At 41.9% G+C, this 27,389-nt stretch overlaps 2 protein-coding genes across 8 annotated transcripts in view; one reads left to right on the forward strand and one right to left on the reverse strand.

The window, feature by feature from the left end:
• The first annotated feature begins 1,416 nt into the window (after positions 1-1,416).
• On the forward strand, positions 1,417-18,792 carry wnt2 (wingless-type MMTV integration site family member 2). Its single transcript, XM_034587825.1, has 5 exons — positions 1,417-2,090; positions 2,892-3,112; positions 8,054-8,331; positions 9,972-10,236; positions 18,183-18,792. Exons 1-5 carry the CDS (start codon positions 2,008-2,010, stop codon positions 18,386-18,388), a joined length of 1,053 nt encoding a protein of 350 aa, XP_034443716.1. The 5' UTR covers positions 1,417-2,007; the 3' UTR covers positions 18,389-18,792.
• Positions 18,793-22,937: 4,145 nt separating this feature from the next.
• The window catches only part of LOC117763004 (suppressor of tumorigenicity 7 protein homolog), a 54,455-nt gene continuing 50,003 nt past the window's right edge, over positions 22,938-27,389 (reverse strand). For all 7 annotated transcript variants that reach the window (XM_034587820.1, XM_034587821.1, XM_034587823.1 and 4 more), the window contains one exon: positions 22,938-23,393. In XM_034587820.1, coding sequence (XP_034443711.1) covers positions 23,298-23,393 — 96 coding nt within the window. In that variant the 3' untranslated portion in view covers positions 22,938-23,297. The remainder of the gene's footprint in view (positions 23,394-27,389) is intronic.

Consider the following 27,389-nt stretch of genomic DNA (forward strand, 5'->3'; position numbering starts at 1 on the left):
GATATTGTGCCTTAAATTAGCTGTTTCCTTTAGGGCCGGGGCAAATAAAAAAAATCAATAATTATAACAATATATTTTCTTCAATAGCAAAATAGCAAAAGTTCAATATATGGTTATAATGCTTATGTGCAAACAGTGAGGAGGTATATACATGTAATCCATCTACCTCAGATTCATAACAGGTTCTTTTTATCAACTGTCATTCTCTGCTCCTAAAGATGAGTTTAGAGGCATCAACCTTCACCCAGGAGCAAAAATCTGTCAACCTAAAAAAAAGTAATGTGACATTCATAGTGATAATTATAGATGTGGAGTGATCAAGTTTTATCTTGATGTAATTCATGGCCATATCGTCCAGCCCGAGTTGCATTCTTAGAAGTTCCTGATAACTTATAAATGTAAACTCTTGTGACCTTGTCAAATTTAAAGTTAGGTAATACCAAGCTCTTGATTGGGATTTATTAGCTCCGTTGTTAAAGTGACTTTGGCTCAGAAGACTTACTTTACTTCAAACTTCATTCTTCATGTTTCACAGACTGAATTCCAGGTAAATTGAAGTCTCTATCTCAAGGCTGAGACCTGACCGCTGATGTTAGGAAGGCTTACTTTCTCTCCATAAAACACACCGTGGAATACAGTGAGCGATCCTAATGCGATTTCTGTAAGCAGTGAACAAATTACTCCAATTAAACTGGATTCATATCACAGACTTATCACAACCACCGCTGCAGCGAAAACAAAGTCGTGTTCAATGGGCCGAGGGGAGCTGAGGGCGCTCTAAATCTCCTTGTTGTTTTATCCTTTTCTTCCACGGGGATCATGGGAAAAAATCCAATTTGCCCATTAATCTCATCTGGTCAGGGTCTCCGGACCTCCAGATCCACCCGGGCCAGATCAAAGATGGAGGAAACACTGTGTGACAGTGGTACAGATTTCCACGGGAGACTTCAAAAAGGCTGCGATAGATAATCCAATTGAAATGGACACATCACCTTTAGGTGCCGCTTTGGGAGAATCTGGGCCTAATTTTTCTCTTCCCCCTTTTCTTTTTTTTTTTTTTTTTTAAACCATCATTCCTGAGTTATTAGTTAGACTGAGTGATGGTTTGTATAAGGCTGTAAAATAACAATGCGTCATCCTCTGGGGATCGGAAATATTTGGCACCAGTGTGTTATATGGGTATGGCAACATACTCACCTCTGAAGTAGATTTAAGTTTTCCAAAGACTTAAATTAATGGAAAAGTTACAGAATATATACAAATGGAAAAAATGAAAGGAATATACCCCTTGACTTTATCTGGCACCCAGAAGACTCTGTCATGTGAGTGGATAGTTGGATCCAGCCAATCAATAAAATACATACTTCTGTGTTCAGCGACCACAAAACTCCCAAAAAGTTTTAGTCCGCACAAAATGTACCTTTCCTAACCAACTCTTCCTCTCCGTTTTGGCTCCCTGCATTTAAATCGAAGCGGGTTCTCTCTCTGGCGATCACCATTGGCTGAGGCTGCGGGACTGAATCCTCCCACGGCCGGTTCCGTGCCTGACCGCCCGGTGCAGTGTGGGTGAGGAGCCCCATCATGAGTCTGGACCAGAGCTGCTGCGCCGCTGCGCTCTGGACGCGGGCCAAAGCCTGTCTGGTGTCAAACCAGCCTGAACAGATACTCTCAGACATCTCATTTCTTCACCTCATTCCTGAGACGGGACTCTGCCCACCCCTTGTGTAAAGCAATTTAAACCTGATAGGACATCATCTGCCTATCTCCACTCAGGATCTCTGCCGGACTATTACACAGTCGCTCTTCACTTTCCGCGCTCATACGCGCGTTTCCACCGTGCCATGGCTTTTACGCGCAGACCTCCGTCCACCAGTGTGATGTCTTCTTAATCCAAGCTTGTTTATTTTTGTAGATTGACCAAGTTTTAACTACTCAAATGTTTCTTATTTTTCTTTCATCCGTGGAAATGCTCCGTCCAGATCCATAAAGGACCAACGACTGGTTAATATGAACTTGTTGCCAAGTGGAATATGTTTTTATCTCTCTGTGGCAATCTGCTGGCTGACGGCCGAGGTCGATGCGTCCTGGTGGTAAGAAGCTCACTGCGTTTTATTTACATCTCTATTTAAATGCAATAGTTTACTGAAGCTCTCTTAGTGACACGTTTTACGCGCCGCACAAAAAGCGCTCCAGTGCGCACACGTTGTAATTCATCTGTCGGCAGAAATATTTAAATGTGATTTGTGTAAAATCATTTTGAGTAATTGATTCTCATGCTCTGTTTAATTCTTTATTTTTATTTTTTTTAAAGTTGTATTAAAATAAAAACAGTTCCATAACGATAATGAGATCTTCTGTGACTAAACCACCTCCACAGCCTTCAGCTTGAACACTTGGACAGAAACATTTTCAGTAGAATTACATTTCTCTGTGTTTGCTGCCTTTAAACCCCTGAGTCTTTAATGAATATTTACACCAGAGCTGTTTACAAAACCCAAAGCTCCCACTGGCTGTGACACTGAGATGCTGTTTGAACAGATCCTTTCTCCACTGGTCTCTAATCGTTTATAAAATCCCTGCAGCTTGCAAGTGTTCTCTTTCCCAACCAGTCTCATGTTCTGCAGGGACATGGGAGTGTGGAGGTTTCAACACCTTTCTCAACAAAACATATTTCTGCCCTCTTGCTTCATTTGATCCTATTTCTGTGTTTGTAGAATTTAACTGTTTACCTTAAAGTTATTTGCACTTTGTTCCATAGAATAATTAAGACGGTAAAGTGATCAAATCATGTACCAGTCCATCCCTCTGCTGTCCTGGCAAATGAACATTGACATATTTTGCACATAGCTTTCTAAAGTGTTTCCTCTCCGTCTGTCTCCTCCGCTCTGCAGGTACATGGGCACCCTGGGCTCCCAGGTCATGTGTGACAACATCCCTGGGCTGGTGAACAAGCAGCGCCAGCTGTGCCGCCAACACCCCAGAGTGATGCAGGTCATCGGGGCTGGGATGAAGGACTGGATCTCAGAGTGCCAGCATCAGTTTCGCAGCCACCGCTGGAACTGCAACACCACGGCGAGGGACCACAACCTGTTCGGACGCCTGCTGCTGCGCAGTGAGTCCCCCACTCACTGGAAAGTTCAATTCTGGACTATTGGAGATGTTAAGATAATGGTGCTGTCTGTCGTCTGGGTGATGTGAGATCAAACTGCATTTATCTCCAGTCTATAAGCATCTTACTTGAAGAAGTCAGCGAGTGTCTCTCAGCTCCTGCTCTTCTGTAGTTGACCTCTGATCCCTCTGAAGGACAGACACAGTTTTACAGGTTAGAGGAGTGAGGAATTCATTCAGTGCTAATTTTACTTCTCGTTCAGTCAGTTACCTGGACCCATTAGATCATGTCCATCTTAAATCCCGGTTCCCTCTGTCTCTGTAGACAGATGCTGTATGGTCGATTTGTCTTTTTACCGAGTTGGACAGTCCTCATATTGAGCTCTCATGGTTCACAGTTGTCCTCTCTAAACGAATAAGAAGTTACATTTGATCAAATCTGAACCTTTATTTAAAAAGTCTCCTTTCTCCTTGTGGGACAACACTAATTATTTGCCTGTGTCCTGAAACGTAACTTTCTATCATGTGATTTTGGAAACTTCAGTAAACGTCATCAGGATATCAGTGACTAGGTAATGCTGTGATAATTATAGCTGCATTGTGTTGGTCCATGTTTCAGCCCTGCAGTGCTGTAAGTGATATCAGATGCAGAAAGTGTGTGTACAAAGCATCTTATTCATGATACAATGACTTCAGGGGCCGTCAGGTGCCTTAAACGCAGCACGGCTGAGGGTAGAAAGTTACTGACTAGATTGCCTGCTACTGTATCTGCTGGCTCGTGTTTCCAGGTCATTGTGTGCTGCTGGCACCTTCTGGAAATGAACGCCTGCGTGAGCCTGTGTGTAACGGCACACCGATCTGTTTGCACTGACAAACATGTTTGACCACATGCCTGAAGTTAAAGCTGATAAAACCAAACAATTAAGTGTTATATTTACTACAACACAGATGTTACCAGGGGGAAAAGATGGTTCCCTCTCAGATACTATACATGTTTTTTTCTCTGTCTCAGGTTGGATCACATTCCACACCTTGTCTCACTTTACAATTGCACATTTATCAAGTCCACTGGTTTCGCTGTCAGTCTGTTCTCGTGTTGGGCGCTAATATGTTCCTATGTGGTTAGTACAGTCTAGCACAGGGAACAGATAAGATGCCAATGGAGGAAACAGGTCTGATAATTGCTTAATCGTTTAAGTTATTTGTCAAGCAAAATGCAGTATAAATATAACATTTACCAATTTAGCTTCTCAAATATAAGTTGACAAATATAAATCTGCTTTTTTACACCATTTTAATTGAGTTTCTATTGCTTTTGACAAAACAAGAAATCTGAAGACATCGCCCTCATAATGTGAATATTCTTCATTATTTTCTGACATTTTCTAGATACATTTTCTTGAAAAAAATAATCCATAGATTGTTTGATAATTAAAATAATTATTTCCAAGTTTGTTCAAGTTAATATTTTAGCATCTGTACTGTCAACAACTGTATTTTGATCAGTTGGATTCAGTTTTATCATAGTGATGTTTATACTTGAGCTACTGTCTCAGTTGCTCAACTAATTACTCTAAACTCAGCTCATTCAAAAGAGAAATGGCAGAAATGTTGACTTTTTCTAAGTGAGCTAATCCCTCCACTTTGAAGCTCCTCATCGGCTTGTTCGCTCTGTTTCTGCTCTCTGGTTCTCTCTCTTTTTAGAAGTCACAGATTTTTTTTTTGGGGGGGGATGTACTTAAATATAAATGTTCTATAGAGTGTGACAAATGACTCCTCCTGAGGAGTGAAGTGCGATTAGCAGCATCAGGGATTGAAATGATTTAAAAGAATTGAGCAGTGATAAGCAGCCTGTCACTGCCTGTGACAGATGAGAAGTCTGGACAGAAGCACTCTGTCAAACCAGATGTGTCACTGTGCATCTCCGGAGCTAGAATCGGTGCGTATCCCCTGCGAGGACTTGTTATAACAAGTCATAATCTTTTTTTATTGGACCTGGCGGCCTGATGTTCCTCTCCCATGCCCTGAGATTTAACCTGCGAGGCGGATCCTTTGACTTAGTCTGTTTCATGTTGGGGCCTCTAATCAGCCGTGTGGTATTCGGACCTCCCAGCCGGGCCCCGGCCGTGTCACACAACATTATCACGGCACGTCAAGGCACCCTCAGAAGCTCCTTATTGTCAATGTCAGGAGGCTAATTTCAAACAATTACACAGGAGTTTTTCCTCTCAGCATTCCCCTCATTAACCTCGTTAGGCACGCTCAACTTAGCTGCTGGACTGACACACACACACACACACACACACACACACACACACACACACACACACACACACACACACACACACACACACACACACACACACACAGATATCTGAATGTTTGCCTGGACTGAAAGTCATTTCTGTCTTTTTCTTCTAAAACTGGTGCTAATACGTTACCACGATTTAAATACAGCAATCAAAAGGTTTAGATTTTTTCCTTTGAGAAACAGATTTTGCTACAAAACCTTTTTATTTTCATTTAACAAAAACATCTGAGGCAAAGTTCTCAAATGTAGTTTTTAAATTATGAATTTTATTGTTAACCCTTAAAATCACATTTATTGTAACTGAAAGAAACATAAGAGAGAGAGAGATAACATGAGAGATTGTATAGTTTTTGGATCTTTACCTCTTGTACAATCCTTTACTTTGTGTTTGGCTGAAGTTCAATTCTAGAGTCTTGATTAGAATCAGAAATACTGGATAGAAAATATTTTAAATGCACATTATCAAATGTAAATTAAAATATTTTTTTCTCCCTCAGATAAACATAAACACACTTGCAGTTGCTTTTCTGGTCCTGAATAGTGTCTGCAGAATTTCCTCTCAGGTCACTGTGAATTCCCGCTGAGCTCCAGAAACTGGAAGTAGAGTCTGTACGTAATCTCACACAAGACTAACAGTTAGACAAAAAAACTGAAAAAGAAATGTCATTTGTGTAGAGAGACTTGTTGATTTAAATTCAGATTACACTTTTTGCAATTTATATTTGACATTTTTTAAATAAAAAAAAGGATATATTCAAATAAAAAAAAAAAGCAGCTCTAAACATGTAAAGAATTCACTTTCACTGCTGTCACTGTGAGAACTTTCACATGTGACACACACACACACACACACACACACACACACACACACACACACACACACACCCTTTGATCTCTCATCAGTTACATGGAGAGGCAGATAAGGGCAGATATCAGGGCCTTGCTGGTAAACGTTAGATGTTTATCCACCTTGGAGGTAGATGAAGCGCTTTAATTCCAGGCCTTGCATGAAATACAAGCCTGGAGCAGACAACAACAAACATGGGCCATACAGGTAGCAGCAGCGGGGGCCAAACATCTGAAAGATCAGTCTGTGTTTCATGGTTTGATTGTGCTGTCAGCCAACCAGATCCATGCAAGAAGATAAAACGTGTAGGTTTGATCTCCCATTTCAGATCAATACAGATTAATGCTGTAGAGGAGTGAAGAAGTTACTGTGTTGATTTATTTAATTTAATTTTATACTAATCTCTGGATCACACTGAACAAAATGGCTTCAGAATGAATTTACAAAAAAGTGGCACACATTCATGAACCCTTCAGGTTGACGTGTGAACATTGGTTGACTCTGTGACTTTTCATCTCACATTTTCAATTTATGCTCAACTTTAATAACATGCAAACTAATGACATTCCCATCAAGCTCAGTTGTGGTGAAAATGGAAATTCACTCATTATCTACTCAGCACTATGCCCATGGAGGAGTGGGTCCACAAAACACTTCTGGAGCTTCAGGGGTAAACAGTGTTCAGGCAAATCCAATACAATTGAAGTAAATGGGGACCGATTCTTCAAATGTGAAAAAACAACAGACAAATCCTCCATACTGCTCCTGTGGTGTCTCCAAGTGTCTCTCCACGATACCGTGTCAGCTGATATAAATGTTAAAAAAACATTGGCAATGATTCCTAAGACTTCTTAACACAATCTTATGACAAGAAATGTCATCAAGACTTGTCATTTTACAGTTTAACCATAAACCCTATAATAGATAACTATAAATACAAAGAAAATAACTATATAGAAATTCCAATTTTCATGTAAAATGTGAACACAAATTGTCTTCATATTGGCAAACAAACAGCGTTACTGATATGTGTATGAAAGGCTGCTATCGGACATTTTTTTATCACCAACTGAAAGTATACCTGCTTAACATCAGTATAGTCAGCGTGAGCATATTAGCATGCTAACACTAGTATATGGCTCACAGAGCTGTTAGCATGGCTGCAGACTCTTTAGCTGTTCTCAGTGTTCACTGCTCCGAATATCGTACGATACATCCATCCATTTGTTCAGGTGACTTCTCTGAACCCCAGAAACCATCTACACACATTTGATGTTCACATTCTTTCTAGATTTGTCGTTTAACAAAGCCTCAAGCTTTTGAAGTGAATCTTGTTCAATCAATGAAAAGGGTCTTTATACTCAGCTCCTGGTGTGAACAACAGAGTTACACACTTGAAACGTGGACTGGAACGTGGAGTCTGGTACAAAAATAAAGACTCTTGACTGCTGAGATTTAATCTGCTAAAACTTCCTAAAGCAAATCATCTAAAATACTTTTAACTTGGTAAAATCCTGAGCAATCCTGAAATATCTTATTGTTTTGTCATTTTAATGGTCAGTATTGACCCTGAAGGTTCTGAAAGACTTCTAACTTTTGGCTGGAGACTGGCCCTGAGTTTGTCCCAAAAGGAATACAAATATTCTGTCATATCCACCAGTTAAAGACTGTCAGCTTTTAATTCTACCATTATTTACAAATTGTTTCAATCAGATTCTTCTCTGCATTACCCTCCTTTTTTCTGATGCAGGCGTCACTGTTTAAAACATCTCACCCTCTCCCTACAGGCAGCCGCGAGGTGGCCTTCATGTACGCCATCTCCTCGGCTGGTGTGGTTTACACGTTGGCGCGGGCCTGCAGCCAGGGTGAGCTGGACTCCTGCTCCTGCGATCCCACTAAGAAGGGCTCCTCGCGGGATGCCAAGGGCTCCTTCGACTGGGGCGGCTGCAGTGACCACGTGGAGCACGCCATGCGCTTCAGCCAGGCCTTCGTGGACGCCAAGGAGAGGAAGGAGAGGGACGCCCGGGCCCTCATGAACCTGCACAACAATCGAGCCGGCAGGAAGGTGAGGAGGCGCTGACCTTACAGCTGTAGATATTCCTTCAGGGAACCAAGTGATGAAATCATTGAGATGCTGTTTCTTCTGAAAAAACTGCTGTAAGTTAGTTTAAAGATGTCACCTTGCAGTGAGTCAGCTGTGGTGAAGAACATAAAGAGTTAAGTTCTTTGAGTTATAAAGGAAGTACAACATCTGTGGACACTCACAAAGAGCTTTTTAATCTCTGAATCTGCTGTGCCAGACCCGACAACACTTCTGAAACATTCACCTGTTATTCTGCTTTTACCTTCATCTGAGCTTCACATGTAGTCGTCACGTGTTGATGGACGTTTTTAATGTGTGGGTGTTTTTTATCTCCCCAGTCTATAATACAGGGGAAATAGTGATTGATATGTCGGTCAGTTCACACATCTGTCCGTCCATCTGTAATCATTTGGTGTCTGGAGCAGCAAACTGTTTGGAATTTTTTCATGAAACTTAAATCCAAAGAAGAGGAGCCTTTTGATATTTTTTTTCAAGACCAAACAATATTCAAAACCACGCTTCTTGTTTTGTATGTATTGTGTGAAATGAAAGATTGTCAGGATGAAAAATAGATATTTATGTGCCATTACTATTGACTTTACAAGTCATGTTGTGACTTGAGAAACAATACAAATTATGAAATCTTATTCAAATTTAAAGATAGATTGAGATATAACTGCTGTCCAGCATTTCAAACATCTTCCTACTACTTCCACAAGCGTCTGTCTCTCTGCCTGTGGAACGCTTATCTCGTAAACAATTCATCGTATCTGCTTCACACTTACGGACCCGGGGAAGTGCAGTGTCAAATTACGTGATACTTTTAATATTGATAAAGATTGACTAAACAGACGACCAGTAGCAGACAGTGGGGGTGGGGCAGTGTGCCTTCAGTCTGTGGACTGAGTTGAACATATCTCTTGTTCTACGTCATGTAGTAAAAGACAGTAGTGGTCAGCAACATCTGTCCCCTCAGATTGTTTTGATGATCTGATTATTTTTATTTCACCATATCAGACTGACACAGACACGGGTGCAGTGGGTGCTGATCTCCATCATGGGTGCAACATTCACAGTATCACTTCCTCTTTAGCAATTTGTCTTCCAAGTAAAAGTACAACGTTCGTTTTAAAGAACTTTTATTTTGAAAAGTTGTGATCTTGAAGGTTGCGTTGATTGTTTAACAGACCTGTGAAATAGCTGATGTGCAATGAGTAAAAATAGAACACCAGTTCAGTAAATCATTCAAACTTACACACATATAACAGTAACAGTAATAAAGCAAATTCAGTTTCATTTTATGAAAAACATTGACTATAAAATCTTCACTGCAGATAAACCAGGTAGGATGAACACAAAGTTTTCTAACTTTAAAAAGTTCTGCACACAACATCCAGCACACAAACAATAAAAAGTGACTGTATATTGTAGAACTGTTAGAGGAGCACTAACTAATGACAATTCTGAAGTAGCTCCTGATCATCCACACAAGAGAACAGAACATTTGAAACAGGCAGGTTTAGAAGGGGCACTGCAGTAGTTACTGTTAATGTGCAGCTTTAACACTGTACAATCCACACAGAGGTTTCTTTTCTAAAGTGATTTCCTGTTGTCCTTTACAGGCAGTGAAGCGCTTCATGAATCTGGAGTGTAAATGTCACGGCGTCAGTGGGTCGTGCAGCGTGCGGACCTGCTGGCTCGCCATGGCTGACTTCAGACGCACCGGCGACCACCTACGGAAGCGGTACAACGGCGCGGTGCAGGTCGCCGTCAACCAGTACGGCACCGGCTTCACTGCTGCACACACGCACTTCAAACGACCTAGCAAGAACGACCTGGTGTACTTTGAGGACTCACCAGACTACTGCATACGAGACCACGAGTCAGGTAAACAGTCTTTCTACCTTTTTTAACCACAGAATCGCAGAAGACAAAAGTTCCAGAGATTCAAACCTCTCCAAGTTGAAGACTTTTTAAAACGACATTCAGCCCAGCCTTTACTTACACATCTGCAAGGCTTTTGTTCTCTGTATCAAGGCCTGAGGCGTGAAACATCAGGCGTCTTGCTTTGGTTATTTGGTTCCACTCGAGTTGAAATGACACTGTTCTCACCTGGTCATATGAACCCAACCACAGAAACAAACGCTTCAGAGTTGAACTGAGCCACCTATGCACGAGAGGAGGGGTGTGAACAGATTTTTCAGGAACGTTTTTCAAACACTTGATCAAAGATTAAATGTTCTTGGCATCTCAAACCTGTGCTCTGACAGAACTGCTTCCAATATGTTTTATCGTCTTCCAGTGTTTTTTCTTGTGCCACACAGGTTCAAAGGGAGGCAGTCAGAGTTAAATGAGCTGCCAACTGCAGGTGAAGCCAGTTAAATGACAAATTCACAATTCTTTTCAATCAATCAATCAAATTTTATTTGTATAGCCCATATTCACAAATCACAATTTCCCTCATAGGGCTTTAACAAGGTAAGATATCCTCCGTCCTTAATCCTCTACAAGAGGGAGGAAAACTACCAAAAAAAATGTAAAATGGACAGAAGTGCACTAGATGCTGTGTGTAGCAGGGCACATCAACAAAATAACACAATAACATTCATTAGAAATGACAGTGTAGAACGTAGAGTGGATCAATGTAGTATTTATACAAATGGAATTGTCTGACAGAGATGAAGGGAGCAGTAATGACATTGTAATGATAGAGGTATTGTCAGTAATGGTTGTATATGTGAGTAGGCATTTTGTATATTTAAGCAACCTTGTTGTAATCATAATCCATGATCCACCGTGTGGCTGCATCCGCGATCCAGGATCTGTTTTACAAGGGAATCAAAATGAGTGAGACTGGATGTCACACCTGTAAAAGGCTGTTTCCGTACAATTAAGCTTCTTCTCAAATTCCAAAAGTTACGTCGGTGGGAGACGTTCGAGTCTTTGAGCAGTTAACAATACATGTCTTCCTGTCACGTGTCCAGTGAGATGGACTGAGACTGGACTGGACTTGATCTCAGCTGATTTCTCTGAAGCTCTTAGTAACAGTGAAGAGTTTTCACTGTGTCATTGTAGAGGCAGTGGGTTTAACTTGTGTCTTTGAACTAGTCTGAAATTTAATCTTTTACTTTTGACAACATAAGCGTTGTCACTAAACTGTTGTGTTTGTGTCGATCATAAATTGATTTGATATATTGTTCACTTTTATTATCTTGAATTGATTCTGCAGCTTCGGTATCGGTTTAAGAAAATTCTCCTGCTCAGAGCTTCAGAGCTGCATTTTATTTTGTAGTGCAAGTTTTTTCAAGGAGTCAAAACATACTTTTTAAACTTTCACTGACTGAATCAAACACATCTAATAATTTGGACTCGGTTTGAAAAACTCATCCTGAGACGTCACACAGTTCTCATCAGACTGGTAGAATGACTAATCTAAAGCAGGCTGTGAGACCATGGTGTTACTTTACGTCCACTGGTGTCCAGACGCTGTCGTCAGGATGGAGAGGCAGCTATAAATATGTGTAAGTGTGTGAAATCTGTTTATGTGTGTGAATTCTGAAGCAGAACAGTGAGTGTGAGAAAGAAAATGTTTGTGTATGAAATCTGTGAGAGAGAAAGAAAAGATGAAGAGGTGTGTGCTTGAGTGTGTGTGTGTGTGTGTGTGTGTGTGTGTGTGTGTGTCGGAGGAGGAGGAGGTGGATGCCTGCCAGGCAGCAGATGATCCGTGGCGATCGGGTGTCGGTCAGTTTAAGAGCCATTACACACTTCTGTAGGCTGAAACCTTAGAGCACCACACATCACCATAAATCACCACTGTTAGAAACACACACACACACGCCTGAGGGCACGGTCGGCCAGCAAAAGCAGCATTTTCCGGGGGCAGGTTAGATCACACAACACACACACACACACACACACACACACACACACACACACACACACACACACACACACACACACACACACAATGAGTGAGTTTACAGTGTGTCACAGTGAGAAGCCTCTCTGAAGTCTTCTCCGTCCTTCACACAGGCCAACCACAGACTGTCTGGACCTGCAGCTGTGCAGCTTTAATGAGAAACTCTGCATTTATGTGTAAACTTTGTCCTATTTTAAATATCTCGGTCCCATTTCATTATCATAGCTAATCAGCCACAGCTCTCCCTGTGATTTCTAAACACTTTCCTTTAGGCCCCACATTTATAATCTGTAAGTTCTATACTAATGTTAATAAATGGTCTGTTAGATATGTCCTCATTGCAGATCAGAAAACAAATTATTTCTACTATCAATAGATTTTCTATCCAGTGTCAATGTGACATTGTGTCTGTTGAATACACTTTAACTTTGAAGACATGTTTTATTTATCTATTTCAATATTTATTTCACCAGTGCTTTACTTAGTTATCTTCTACTATCCTGCAGCCTCCACTGTCCACAGGAAGTGTGAACAATGCTCTTCCCATTAAAGTCAAATTTAGTGACTGTTGAATACTTTGATCTGCACCTCGGTGTGTTTCCATCACAACTGGTTTCACGTAGTTTAACTGTCTTACTTAATGACTCCTGGGTGTTGTAGCGAATCGACCCGGGGAACTGTCCATCAGTGTGTCATGTCTTCTGTGCTGCGATGCACATCATCGGGCACCGTCACGGCCGTTTAGGGCGCTCAGAACTCTTCATGACCTCAAGTAGTCTGTCAAACCTGCTCCGACATCTTCAGTGATGCCCAGTTTTAATTTAGAGGCTCAGACTGTCTCATGGGAGATTTAAAAAATATAAATGACAGGAGTGAATTTGTAGTGATTCTTGATCTCTGTGAGCAGTGTGACAAAATATGTGTGGCTCAACTAACTGCTTTTTGAAGCTTTCAAAAGTGTTTTTGTTTTGGTTATTTGGGTTTTGGATAGTGTTAGATAGACAGGAAACGCTAGGAGAGGAGTTAAAGTTTACAGGTTACAATGAAAGCACCAACAAGCACTAGACTACTGGACTACTGCTCACAAGACCACCAGGACACATCAAAATCTTAAGATAAGCTAAGATGTACCTTTATTTTATCATCGCCTATGGAGGAAATTGTAATTTGACACTGCAGCCTAAGGAATTTTCAGCGCAAGGGTGTAGCAGTAAGATATATAAATATACCAATAGAACCAGAATGTAGAAGTAATAAGATAAAAATGTAAATACTGGAGGCTGTTGTGTGATTGTGCAAGTTCTTTGCAATATGCAGTATGTGCAGCAGTCTGTGTTGGATTGTGGGTTTTAGTCTTGAGGAGACATGCAGGCAGGTCTACTTACTGATGAATCATGAAACGTGTTGAATTTTGATTTACAGTCAAGGTGAAGAAATAGTGGATAAATCATTAGTATGAACAGAAGAGGAACGTGTGGGTGTCTTCACCAAGACTTATAATATTTATCTATATTTATATTTATGATCTCTGGACTAAATGTCACCTTGGCTGTGAGTAACTGTAATGGGCATCTGTCTGTTGTTTTAATAGACCAGATAATAGAGAGAATGAAGAGTTGACATTGTGAACTCACTGAGCTGAGGTCTCTGAATCCTCCTGAAATCCTCTCTCACCTCCTGCTGGACCTCTGCAGGTCTCAGGGCCTCCTTTAGAGAACAGGAAGAGGCTTCCCAGCAGACACCAGGGCTTTATGGGCTGTGTACATGTAAGCAGGATGAAGTAACACACAAACACACACAGACAGTGTGTTCGTCATGGGCCTCTCATGAGAACCTCACTTACTCCCTCTCTGAGGACTGGCTCCCCCGGGACACACACAGAGACAGGCATGTAAACTCGCCCTCAATCGTGACACATAAAGTACACTGAATCACTCTCTCTCTTTAACATGGACACAGACACACACACACACACACACACACACACACACACACACACACACACACACACACACACACACACAGACATGAAGAGGAACCGTTGAAACACACACTTTGAGTTATTCACTCCTGTTCTTCCTCCCATCACACACACTGAAAAAAAAACTCTCAAAGACATGCAAACTTACCGTCAATCATTCTGAAACATGCAGACTGAATCCATTCTCTCTCTCTCTCTCTCTCTCTCTCTCTCACACTCACACACACACACTTAAACTCAGGGCCCACAGAGATGTGAGACGGCCCCTCTGTGCCTCTTTTAAGTGTGAAATCAATTTCCCTCGGCCCCGGTGAGGCTCAGGTGCTAAACTCATCTCTCGGCGCCCCCTCATCTTAATTCAATAAGCAGACGTGGAGAGCGAGGCCTGTGAGGAAGCCTCTCTGGCCGTGATGTCACCCCTAGCAGCATACCGTGGATGACGGGCGGGCGCGCTGCCAGAGAGGGCCAGGCCTTCAGGTCATGCCCAGACATATTACCTGGCGAGGGAATGGTGCGGAGACGGTGAACACACAGAGCGAAGCAGAATGTAAACACCAGCGAATTCCAGAACAATGTTCGAGATGGTACTTGAAGTCAGCGCATCGTTTTTTCTAAACCTCTATTTATACAGGAGAAGTCAGCTGAACACACTCAACACATATGTTCTTCTTCAGCGCCACTTAACACAGTCAGACAGTAACGTGTTCAGTCCTCCACGGGATCAGCATCTGCACCACAGCAGCTCAGAGGAACGAACCTGGATTCAGAATTCAAATTCATACATCTTGAAGATGATCATAGTTTGCACATTGTTTTTGTTCAGGTATTTTCATCAAGAATTTGATCTGTCACAAATCATATCAGTCAAAATGTCCCTGCGTCCAAAGTGAAATTATCTGCTTGTATGTTTCGTTCACAACTCAAATATATAAATAAATACAAATCAGGAGCTGGAACTGGATATTGATCAAGTTCTCTTGACTATCACAGGGCTTGTTCTAAACCTGCCTGTTTGGAATGGTCTGTTCTCCTGGTCTGTGTTAATAATCTGGAGCTACTCTTTATATTAACAGTCAATGGTTCAGAGGGAAGTTCGAAATCCTTGTATTCATCCTCCCTGGTTTATTCATAGTTTTCGTTTAGTTATTTTATTTATATGTTTTTCATGAAATGAAACTGAATTTGCTCTATTTCTGTTCTCATGTATGGTTTATATATAAGTTTGAATATTAACGGCTGTTATTTGTTTCATACATTGCATGTCGGCTTCTGTCAGAGGTCTGTTGAGCAATCAACATAATCTTCAGACCCAAGTTCACAACTTTATAAAAACTTCAGCAATTCAGCTCAATATAGAGCATTGCAGCAAAAAAACAATTGTGCTTTTACTTTGAAGACAACTAAAGAGGAGGTCATTCTATGAATGTTGCTGCTATGACAGAGGGCAGCTTAAAAAAAAAGATGATTTTGCAAACTTAAAATGAAAAACTGTCATTACAGTAAAATCAGTAGGCCAAAAAATGTCATTTATAAAATCAATACAGTATAAAACAGTTTTTATTTTATATTTTGTGTCACCTCGACTCAAAATAAAAGGTACCCGGCAAAGTGTGTTTGCTCAGCTTTGATTTTGTGTGCATAATGTATGGAAGAGTATAAAGCCAGAAGCCGTGAACCAGATGTTTCACACTAGATTCAAAGCTGTATTGTCATATGGACGGAGAACAGTGACCAGAGTCCACTCATTATCTTTTTTTCCCAGAGCTTAAAGCCAAATCTCACAACCTTCCTCAGGTGATGGTTCTGGCTCAGTTATCCGAACTTGACCAGATGTTGATTTAAAAGAGTGTTGTTGGTGTGTCAGCAGGTAGTTTACAGTCAGGGCACTTACATCCGCTGACTCCCAATACATGTTCATGTGCAGTTTGAATTAACAGTTATTGCCATGATCTATAAAGTGTCTTGTCTGAGCAGCAGTTTACAACCCAAAAAGATTCAGTGGACTGAAATCTAGTGCAGCTTGGTGGATGTAAAGGACTGTTGGGCCGTGGTGGAGGTGTGTGCTGTACTGATTGATGCTCTATTCTGATGTGACCTGATAAAACACAAAAACAACCACAGCCATGACCTCTGCAGACACGACACAGTGAGTTTATACAGTGTCAGCGATGCCAGTCGGTCAAGCATGAGGAGATAGTGGTGTGTGTGTGTGTGTGTGTGTGTGTGTGTGTGTGTGTGTGTGTGTGTGTGTGTGTGTGTGTGTGTGTGTGTGTGTGTGTGTGTGTGTGTGTGTGTGTGTGTGTGTGTGTGTGTGTGTGTGAGAGAGAGCGCGACTGTTGTCTCCTATAAAATGAACAGCTGATGAAGAGTGGGAGCGCAGGCTGACGGCTCCTATCATCAATCTCTCATCTCTCCATCGTCTTAACGCTCATCATCTTACCCAGCCTCCTCCTGTCTCATCCTCACTGCGCTGCCAGTGTTCTGCTGCGCTCCCATTGGCTCCCGACAACCTATGAAACTACTCTGATTGGACAAACTGTGGCTCATATTCTGCCAAGTCACATTCCTGATTCCACTTTGGAGAAGCACGTTAAAGGGTCACTTTTCGGTGAAGTATCTCTTCAGGACGTCTAAAATCCTGAGTAATTTCCCAGGATGCTTGTCACCTTTTTTTTTAGTCAGTGTCAGACTGTTTCTCCACTGTACCACTTTGCCACTGTCCCACCGATCCAGTGTCATGTTGGAAGCAAACTACTGAGATGTGTTTTTACATATTATTGAAAACAACTCAAATTAAATCAGTGGAGCTGATAGCTTTAAGAAGCAGAAGTTGTGACATCCTATGGATCAGACATTTTTCTTTCTTTTAGTGAAAACCAAATCTCTTTAAGAGCAGAGCAGTTTAAGACATTGAAAAGGGTCAGGGTTATGGGTTAGGGGTCAGCAGGTCAATCCAACAACATGATCTGAGGTCATTCAAAGACTTTGAAATTACAGTTTCATCTCATATCAAAGCAGTTCGTAGTAGTTCAGTCAGCTCACATTTGAGATGCTTATCACAGCAGCAGAACAGAGTCAGAGTTTAAAGTCCAGGCTCTGACTTCATCACTTCCCCAGATTTAAGGGGAAACACCATCAAACTGTGAGGGTGTGTGTGTTATAGAGGATTGTGGAGAGTGAGGCACGTCACATGATTAAAACAGCACAGCTCCAGTAGGCTGCCCCAACTAGTCACAAGCATCGCACCATTTATGGCACTGGGAAAGAGGAAATCAGAATCTCCATGAAGCTTGTCGAAGCATGTAGTGCTCTAAAACCTCCAGATAGACGTTTCTGTGTTTGATTGACCAACTCACCTGAGCTGAGGCCCATAGAGAATCTGTGGGTTGTTATCAAAAGGAAGTGACCAGGCAATACAGACGAGCTGAAGGCTGCTATCGAAGCAGCCTGGGCTTCATTAACGCCTCAGCAGGCTGAGCGGCTCCACGCCACGTCCATGCACTAATTCATGCTGCAGAGGTCGAGGCAGATGGACGTCCACGCTGAGTCTGGTTCTGTTCCAGGTTTCTTCCAGTTAACGAGGGAGATTCTTCTCTCAGACTCCAAAGTGTTTGCTCATTGTGGAAACTGTTGGGTTTCTCTATCATATTGTAAGGTCTTAACTGATGACTGGGATCGAATTGCCAACCTTAGAGGACGACCGCTCTGCCCTCTGAGCCGCAGCTGCCCCAAGTATTAGCTATGATTAGCTGTAATCATTGAAAATAAAAGAACAAAAATGTCTTTCTACAAAATGATGCTGTGATGCTCAGCACAGAAAGTCCTGCAGTAGAAAGTAAATCTCTCTCTCTCTCTCTCTCTCTCTCTCTCTCTCTCTCTCTCTCTCTCTCTCTCTCTCTCTCTCTCTCTCTCTCTCTCTCTCTCTCCCTGCAGGGTCGATGGGGACAGGAGGGCGGGTCTGCAACCGGACGTCCCGAGGAGTGGACGGCTGCGAGGTGATGTGCTGCGGCCGGGGTTACGACACGTCCCGGGTCAGCCAGACCACCAAGTGCGAGTGCAAGTTCCACTGGTGCTGTGCCGTGCACTGCCGAGACTGCCACCAGCAGGTCGACGTCCACACCTGCAAAGGCCAGACGTGACCTCGCCGCCGCCATCACTGAACACTACTGACCTGCTCACGTTACAGCAGCAAAGTCACACTGCGTCACGTCAAGTGACAGCAAAGGACTCGCCCACTGATCACCTGTCAATCAAACAGTAGGTAGTTAGATTTTCTGTAACGTGACGTTTATTCCAAACGACACGAGACACAAACCTGTCACGTCTGTGTGTTTGACCACGAAGCTTCAAGACTCCAGATGATTAGAGCAACAGGATAAATCACTAAAATGAATGATCAGTGCATTTATTCAAAAAGAAACTATATCGATCAACACTAATTCACACTTTCTACAGTGAACTCTGGTTTTCACAGGTCGACTGGTTTAATAACTGACTCACTCTCTCTCTCTCTCTCTCTCTCTCTCTCTCTCTCTCTCTCTCTCTCTCTCTCTCTCTCTCTCTCATGCACGTGCACTGCCAATGCAACTGATCTCAAAAAGTTCGAATTCGCCACCACAGACGTGGCGAATTGGCTGCCTCACCTCGCAGCGTGTTCCAGAGGCGACTCCCAGTGGTCCCTCTACCAGCTCACTGACCTTCACAAGGCTCTTTGCCCTTTTCTTATTTCTTTATCTTCTGTGAGTGTTGTGTTTCAGCACTTAGCATTTGGAGCACTACTGTGCAAATGATTGTGGGTTTAAATTCCTGAGAGATAGTGTGTTAGCATTTCCACTGGCTAACAGGAGTTGAAACAGTTATGGTGATGTACATTATCTGAGGCCACTTTTTAAAGTCCTCCTCCCTCCATAGTCGAAGCAGAAGAATTGTGACATTATCTCCTAAAAAGAGGACTAGTGTTCCGTCAGCTCATATTATTAATGACCGTTCAGACACCATCTTGCTCCCAGTGCCCCTTCACCCCCCTGTCCAGTGCACGAGCATGACACCCCTTGTTGCTGATTGGCTGGAACAGGGTTCTGGTTTCCCAAATAAAAGTGTATTTTATTAAAATCACCCACCCCACCTTTAAATCAGAGCTGTGAAAAGTTCCCTGCAGCCTGAGATTTACAGAAATAATCAGAAATGATCAGGTGTAGAAATGTATCTGCTGGTTTGAGTTCTGACAGTTCGGAGGTAAACAGATAAACAAACACAGCAGCCCCGAGGACTGAGCACTGAAAATATATCTGAAGTTATGTAATCTGTAGTTTTGTCAGATCTGTTACCAGGGGCAGAGTCGCCTCGTTCACTGTGTCGTTCTCGAGAATTTCAAACTTTTTCAACAGTTTAATGCAAAGCAGAAACAAGCCCGTCCTTATCCAGGTCTCCGTCTGCTGGCTCTGATCGCAGGATGTTTTCTCCCTCACCTCACGTGTGAGGATTAAGATCATTTTTTATCAGCGGTCGTCATCGCTGACTCTTTTCCTCTCTTGTGTTTCCACTGTTTAACGGCATCATTTAGAATCTCTCTTATACAGCACATACATTATCATTCGTTTCAGATGTAAAACAAAAAGTCTGTTAATCTCATCCAGCGTGTCGTGTGTCATCTAAAACCCCGGACTGTGACGTGCTTTCCTTCAGTCTGCTGCTCTCTGTAATTCACTGAGTGGGATTACATGCACCACAACAGTACACTGGGAGATTTCACACATACTGTTTAACATCTGCTTCAAATAAAAGCTATGAATTCAGAGGCTTCTCTCAAGTTTATACGCACCACAGCCATTTTATATATATATAACATTATAATGGTTAACAGACACTGTACGTGGTGGTTTTATTCATGTATTTGTAACTATAATTCCTGTGGTGGGCGCTCACAAGTGTGAGCCTGCAGGTAAATGCACGACAATACAGTTATGTCAAATATAAATGAATATAATGAAGTAACTATGATCAATCCACCTTCAGGCAGGTCAAATAATAACAGAAGCAAACGTGATTGTGCCTCTATCACCATCTATAGGCAAAGAAAGTAACAGCTGTTATACCACTAGTGCCACCTGCAGGCAATGAGAAAAAAAAAACAAAAAAAACGTTTTTGCACTTCAGGGCCTGTTGACACATACGCAAAAGTTTCAGGGGCCTTCTGTTCACTTTGAATCTGCATGAGCAAGAGGGCGAATGAAACATTAGCCTCCTGTGTCGAGGCAAATCCTAGCATGGCTTCACGTGTTGTTCAACTTTGGTGAACTTTGACCCGCAATATTTGCTTTGCATTTATGTATGTGACCAGACCTTAACTTTTCTTATCAGCCGAACTTCCATTCTGATGCTGGAGCAAGAATGAGAGCAGTGTGAAATCTTAAATCTGTCCCACCAGACAGAAGCGAGGTGAAAATGGGATAAGAGCTGGTGAAATGTTTGAAGACAGTGAATTCTAGAAGTGGAAATCTTCTATTCTCATAAACAAGCAAACTAACTCCACTGTGACAATGACCAGCAGTGTAAAGTCTTCAGTTTCAGGCGGATAAAAGATTGTATGTTTAAAGGTTAATAGAAGTTGAAAAAAGGCACATTTTACAAGTTTAAACACTAACACCTGAAACACTTCTCGCAGGACCTCGCATTCTTACCCTCTTTGCCTGTAGGTGGCGCAGGCTAGTCTGGGACTCCATTTGTCATTGGAACTGCTGCTGTAAAAAGCCTCTGAATTTAAATAACAGTTAAAGTAAAGCAGAACAATAATAAGATCAACTTGGTGACTTTCAAGCCCTGAATTTGAACGTTGGCTTGTACAACTGTCAAGTCTCATAAAAGGCAGACAGATCATATTCTGTACATGTAAACACACCCAATAATCACCGGTCGCCTCCAAACCAGCGTTTACATCAGTTAGAGGAAACTGCGTCTGAACACATTTAAGTTATAATCTCTAAATCCTCGTCAGTCATTTCATGTATTTATTTACTCACGTCTGTAAAAATATCTGAAGTTTATTTGTGAAGAAGAAATATTAGTGTCACACAGTAACTAGTCTGTAGTAAACACAACTCGTTACATGAGGTAAAAACCTGCGTTTTAACACAATCAGATTCAACATGTTTGTTTGTATCCTTTAACTGCAGACGCAACTTGTTTATAGAGGCATCAGACTGGGCTTTGTTTGTTTGTGTAAATATGTTGTGTAAATAAAGATCAGATATATAGTGTATGGAACCATTAACTGTAACCCACAGACCGGTCACACACCCTATATAATAACCTTATTTCACTTCTTCCTGCTGTGTGAGCCAATCACAGGAGTCACACTGACAGAGTCTGAATTAAGGGGGCGCTGTTCGTTTGATTTTATTCCCAAGTGATGTGTTAAAGGAATATTCTTCCTGAAAAAATCTCTTGTGATCATCAGTCCAGGATTTATAATCAGTCACATCCATGTCAGAATCATCAGACTCACTGTGTTCGATGCTGAGATTGTTACCATGATGATGAACGGACCAAACAAAAAGAAGACGGCTTCTGTTTCCTGTTTTATTCTCAAGTCTCATTTAAGGAGTTTCTTTTTTTAGCTTAACCTACAAATCAAGTACTTAATGTGTTTGCTGGTCGTTTCTAAAAACAACCCGTTTGATTTTTGCACAAACTGTATTTATCCTTATGTTAATTTCTGTGTGCCACGAAAATCAATGAACACTGTTGAAATTTGTCCTGTTTTTTCTTTGAGTAAACATCAAGTCAGCATTTATTTGTCAAAACCTCCTCGATCACTCAATAATTTAGATACAGTGAACCATTGACTCAGACTCTCAAACTGAGAATAGGTTTAAGTTTATAAAAAAAAAACAGCTTGTTCTCAATCATCTTAAACTGTCATGAAAAGTTCTGTTTTACGGTAAATGGTAAAGAACCACACTTCCTTTCAAATACGTCACATCCTGTTGACGCCAGGACCACTTCAAGGATATAAAACGTGATTTTGAGAATAAGGTCATATTACAAGAAAAAGGTCATGAGGAAAAGAAACTCATTTTAGGAAAATCTGAATTTTTCAAGTCATTACAAAATTAAATTAGTTTTACGAGAAAGTCATATTAGGAGAGAAATCATGTTACAAGTTTGAATTTGACTACATCTCATTTTAGAAGGACAATATCAGAGAATCAGTCCTTCTTCTGCATTTTAAAGTTTTATTTATTTATTAGTGAAATCTATCCTTTTTGGCTCATCAGCTCCACAACATAAGTATCAGACTTAGAGATGTGCAAGAAACTGCATCTATTCAGAAGAACCACACCGACCTCATACCTGTTTTGTTGGTTGCTAATATTTCCTAAAAATTTTTTTTTCCTCAAGATATTTTTCGTAATATTAAGACCTTATTCTCAAAATGTCAGTGTTTTCTTCAATGTGGCCATAATTCTCAGTCAGCATCAGTGTAGACAGAAGCAGCAGCAGGTTCAACGGGTCAGTGAGGTGTTATTTTGTGGATGACAGCATTAATCCAGAGGTTGGAGGAAGAGGTGAAGGATTCCACCGACAAACAATCCAAGTTACCAGCTTGTTTCCTGCAGCAGCTCCAGCTGACGGTCAACTGCTTCTGTTGTGAAGCTCGGAGTGAATCAACTTGGTGGAAGAAGCTGCTTGCAGCAATACACAAAAAGTCCTTTATTGTATTTTTTGTCTTTTCACTTTTTTAATGATGGCAATTTATCACCTCTTTTTGTACAACAAAAGAACAGCTGTAAATGATCGAAAACCCCAAAAAATGCAAACATATCAAATAAAGTCAAAACCAATTCTGGATTCTGTTGTTGTGTTTTCTTGTCGTCTATAACTCCTCCTCCCGTCGTCCTCGTCTGTTCGCGGGTTGGTTTGAACTCTTGGCACAGAGGTGTGTCAGTCCAGTCCAATGCAGCATTCTGGGTTTCAGTTCAGCTGTTTCTGTCTGGATGGAGGTCGGCTTCCTGGTTCTGGTCCGGTGGGGGGGGGGGGGGCTCGAGGTCAGATGCGGGTGAGTTGGTGCCAGAGGCTGGACGGCAGGATGCTCTCCACCTTCTCCATGATGAAGTTCAGAGGAGCAAACAGCGTGCTGAGGAACTGCAGAGAGAGAAAACACGAGTCAGCAGGTGAACAAGAAGTTCCTCAGCATCCAGCTGAGCAGATTTCTGTTCACTTTACCTTGTGTCACACAGGTCAACACACAACTCAAGAAACTAGATGCGTTCAAATCTCTTTGTTTGAATAAAGGGAATCATTTAGACACAAAAGCCTGACGCAGGTTTCCAGAGTCCAGGTTGGCCTCTCCACTAAACTGATTCATTTGTTTAAAGCAATACGTTCATTCTCAACTTTGGAAAGATTCTTTTACATCACAATCACAAGTCATGCTCCACTAAGGCTACATCCAAACTAGGGTAGATGTAGCCACGACTAGACTACTACGCAGTTTTCAAACAAACAATCTCTCTCCACACCGTGTCAGTTTTAATATGTGTCCGTACTAACCCGCCTGACAATGCAAATCACATGATCACTCACATACACTGTGTGGGGCGGTGTGTAAACAGGAAGCATTTGGTTGTTAGTTACAGAAAGAGCTAGGCTACAAACGAGAAGCAGAAAAGGCGAATAGTAAAATGCTGAATTTAACTGCACAACAGCTGTTAGAAGAGACAACAGGGTCAGTAACGAGTTCTTCACTGGCAGTCAAGACTAATGCTGGTTGTTTTCTTCCAGAAGGAGGTCATGACAAATCAGGACAGAAAAGACCCACAACAAGCAGATGCCAGTGTCTACGTCCTCGTTTCCAAACATCGCAGTTTCTGCCCGTATAGACTAAAAAAGAAGCTCTGGCATTTCCCATGTTCTCGGTTTCAGCGGCTCTAAAACTCCAGAGTAATGGACGAGTAGATGTTGCAGTGTGGATGTAACCTGAGGAGCTCTCCTGAACCTTAACACAGTCTAAAAAGACCATTGACAGGAATAAGAAATGTCCTGAAACAACACCATCTATGAAGAACATGTGATACAGCTAAAAGCTCTAAGTGCTCTCTAGAGTGGTGATCGTTTCCTAATGTTGAGAATGAAATGTCACTCTTTACTTTAAAACCAACAATTATCAAAGTGACAAGAAAGAAAGACAAAGGTCTAGAAGACGTCTTGGAGCTTGAGTTTTATTAAAGATTAAACAGTGCTGCTGATTTATCTCTTGTCACGTCAACAATTGACAAGTTTGTCTCTTTCCTGGAAGACAAACACAGTAAAACTTCATGATACTGAACACTGCTAAAGTTCAGTATGTGGTGGTGGAGGTGTTGATCGACACAGTGAAACTGACGCAGGGCGGCAGAGGCCCTGACAAGCAAAGGGAGAGATGGACAATCTCTGTAGCTTAAATAGAGCTCTAAATTGCGAGGGTGTGCATTATGGAGGGTTGTGGAGAGTGAGGCGTGTCCCATGATTAGAGCAGCTCAGCTCGGCTGCCTGAACAAGCTCCCATATGTTCTGATTATCATCCGTTTAATTTCACCTGAAATTCCACAAACATAAAAACGTTTCACTGTTTAACTGCCAGTGAACAGAGGAATATTAGAATCTCTTACGATAAATAATGTAACCTGCATTTTCCAAATGAAATATGTTGTTAAAAAAGATCTAAAAGAAAGAATCGTTTTCCAGTTGTTTCTGTTCCATCCACACTCCCACTTTGCCTGTGAGTACAGAGCAGCCCAGCCTCTGGGTGGTGTTTTGGCAACAACCAGTGAAGGAGGAGAGGGGGATGTGGGGGGGATAGGGGCTCCAGCAGAGCAGCATGGCGGGCCTGGAGGTTACCACTTCGTCTGATGGCAGATAAAGTCCCAGCAGGGTTTGTGGAGGGGCAGAGAGAAGAGCAAAGAGTCTCTTTCTGTGTCGTTCTACTCTTCACCTGCATGTGTGCGATAGTCGCTGGTTTGTGTGTGACGGCCGCCTCACAAGTCGCATCACATCATCTGTGTTTGTGTGTTCCGTGTGTTTTGAACTGAGTGGGAGGGCAGGTAGAGAGCGTCCCCTGATCTTAGAAGTAGCGATGTAGCACTCTGACATATCAGAAGAGTGTCGACACCGATGTGACCGAGTGGATCAGAGTGTCGACCGTGATGTGACATTTCCTTCCAGTCGGCTGGATGGAGAATGTTTGCAGAGGCTCTGACCTTCCTGCTCCTGCCACCTTCACACACAACATAACATGACAAGCAGATTGCTATCAATTATCTCCATGAGAATAAGCTAATGTGATTTTAATGACACTGATAGAATTACAGAACTCACACTGAGACTAATTTTACTGTCACAGCAAAACCTGGCAGAGTGTCACTAAATAGCTCCATGCAGGAGATTTTAAATGTGAGACAAGAGACAACACCAGCGTCTTCTGCAGATTCACTGAGATAAGATACTGGAGGCAGGGAGAGTTCCCATGGACACAGATGATCCAACTATTGACCTTATACACAATAAGAAATGATGTTGATTATGATGTTAACATCAGTTGCTAATAGAATATCCAATTCATATTCCTGTTAACATGTTACAGAGCAAATTCTGATTATGGCCCAAGTCATTACATCTGACGTTATTCGTCAAACCCCAACCTGAAATAGCTTAATGTGCTATAGGCTACTACTGTTTACTGACTTAATATCAGAATATTAGTGTCTGGACCTAAAACACCTACAAACAGTGATACTGTTTGTGTTTTGTGTGGGAAACGTTCGACTCGTGTGATAAGAGAAACTGTGAACAGTGTCAGGTTATCTGCCGTCTACACCGGAAGCCGAGATGTGCTGGACGTTACACGAGGTCACCTGACCCATGTTGCAGTTGGTGAGGGAAGCCACCAGGAGAGAAGAGTTCAGTCATCGTGTGGGTTTGTCCTTTAACACCCTGCACTGCCAGTTAATACAGGATGACCTGATCAACAGCCACACACATCAGATATATGACATTTACTGTGTGAGTGACTGCACAGCTCATTTGGCATATGAGAAACTAAATAAAGTTACCTATTGGCTTTAGATTGATTGATTAAATTGATTGGTGATCCCTGCATTTAAACTGGTTGTAGCAGTCCACCTTTAGAGCGCAAGAGGCCTCTGCATGTGTGTGTGTGGTTGCGAACAGCTCCAGCTCTTTGTAAGTAGATGGTATCTGCTGATAGTGTCACATCAGTGGAGGAGAGATGAGCTCACCCACATTCCAGGGGAGCAGTGCAGCACTGCAGGGCTGCAGGGAGGGGCGGAGCGGAGGCAGCGCCATCCACTGGCAGCTGTGAATACAGGCCGGAGGACTGAAGGTGGCTCTGGGTTGTAGTGCTAATACTGGAAGAGGACATGTGTCGTGTCTCAAGGCTGCAGCATGTGTTCAAAGCTTGGCACAGAACAGCATGATTACTTTAAATACTCTGGGTGAGTGGCTGCAGGAGATGATCGGCTCATCACTCGCTGCAACACTCTGCTGTACAGTGTAGCTGATGCAGCCCAACAGGAAGCTCAACAACACTGTCAGATATGAATATGAATTTAACTGAAATCTGTTTATTGTCTTTAAGCAGATTTCATGTTAACTAGTACAGAGCTTGTTCTAAACCTGCTTGTTTGGAATGTTCTGTTCTCTTGTCCTGTGTTAATGTTCTGGAGCTACTTCAGTCATTAGTGAGTCCTCCTCAAACAGTTCTACTCTCACTTTTTATTGTTTGTGTGCATAACTTTTTATAAACAGTCAATGGTGGAGAGGGAAGTTAGAAAACTTTGTGTTCATCCTACATGGTTTATCTGCGATGACGATTTTATAGTCTATGTTTTTTCATAGTATGCACCTGAATTTGCTTTATTCCTGTTCACGTGTGGTTTATATATAGGTTTGAATAATTTACTGAACTGGTTTAAATTTTTCATACATTCCATGTCACTATTTCAGGCCTGTTATGCAACTGACACAATCTTCAGACCCAAGTTCACAACTTTTCAAAATAAAAGCACTGCAATTACACTCAGTAGAAAGCATTGCAGCACAAAACCAAAGTTGTGCTTTAACTTTAAAGACAGATTTGTACAG

Source organism: Hippoglossus hippoglossus, chromosome 6, assembly GCF_009819705.1.
Source record: "Hippoglossus hippoglossus isolate fHipHip1 chromosome 6, fHipHip1.pri, whole genome shotgun sequence".
Taxonomy (NCBI): domain Eukaryota; kingdom Metazoa; phylum Chordata; class Actinopteri; order Pleuronectiformes; family Pleuronectidae; genus Hippoglossus; species Hippoglossus hippoglossus.

Excerpts from the sequence above, each read along its gene's own strand:
- wnt2 (XM_034587825.1), top strand. The coding sequence starts at position 2,008 with ATGAACTTGTTGCCAAGTGGAATATGTTTTTATCTCTCTGTGGCAATC. Across the intron at positions 2,091-2,891 it reads GAGGTCGATGCGTCCTGGTG|GTACATGGGCACCCTGGGCT; the intron begins GTAAGAAGCTCA and ends TCCGCTCTGCAG. Across the intron at positions 8,332-9,971 it reads ACAATCGAGCCGGCAGGAAG|GCAGTGAAGCGCTTCATGAA; the intron begins GTGAGGAGGCGC and ends TGTCCTTTACAG.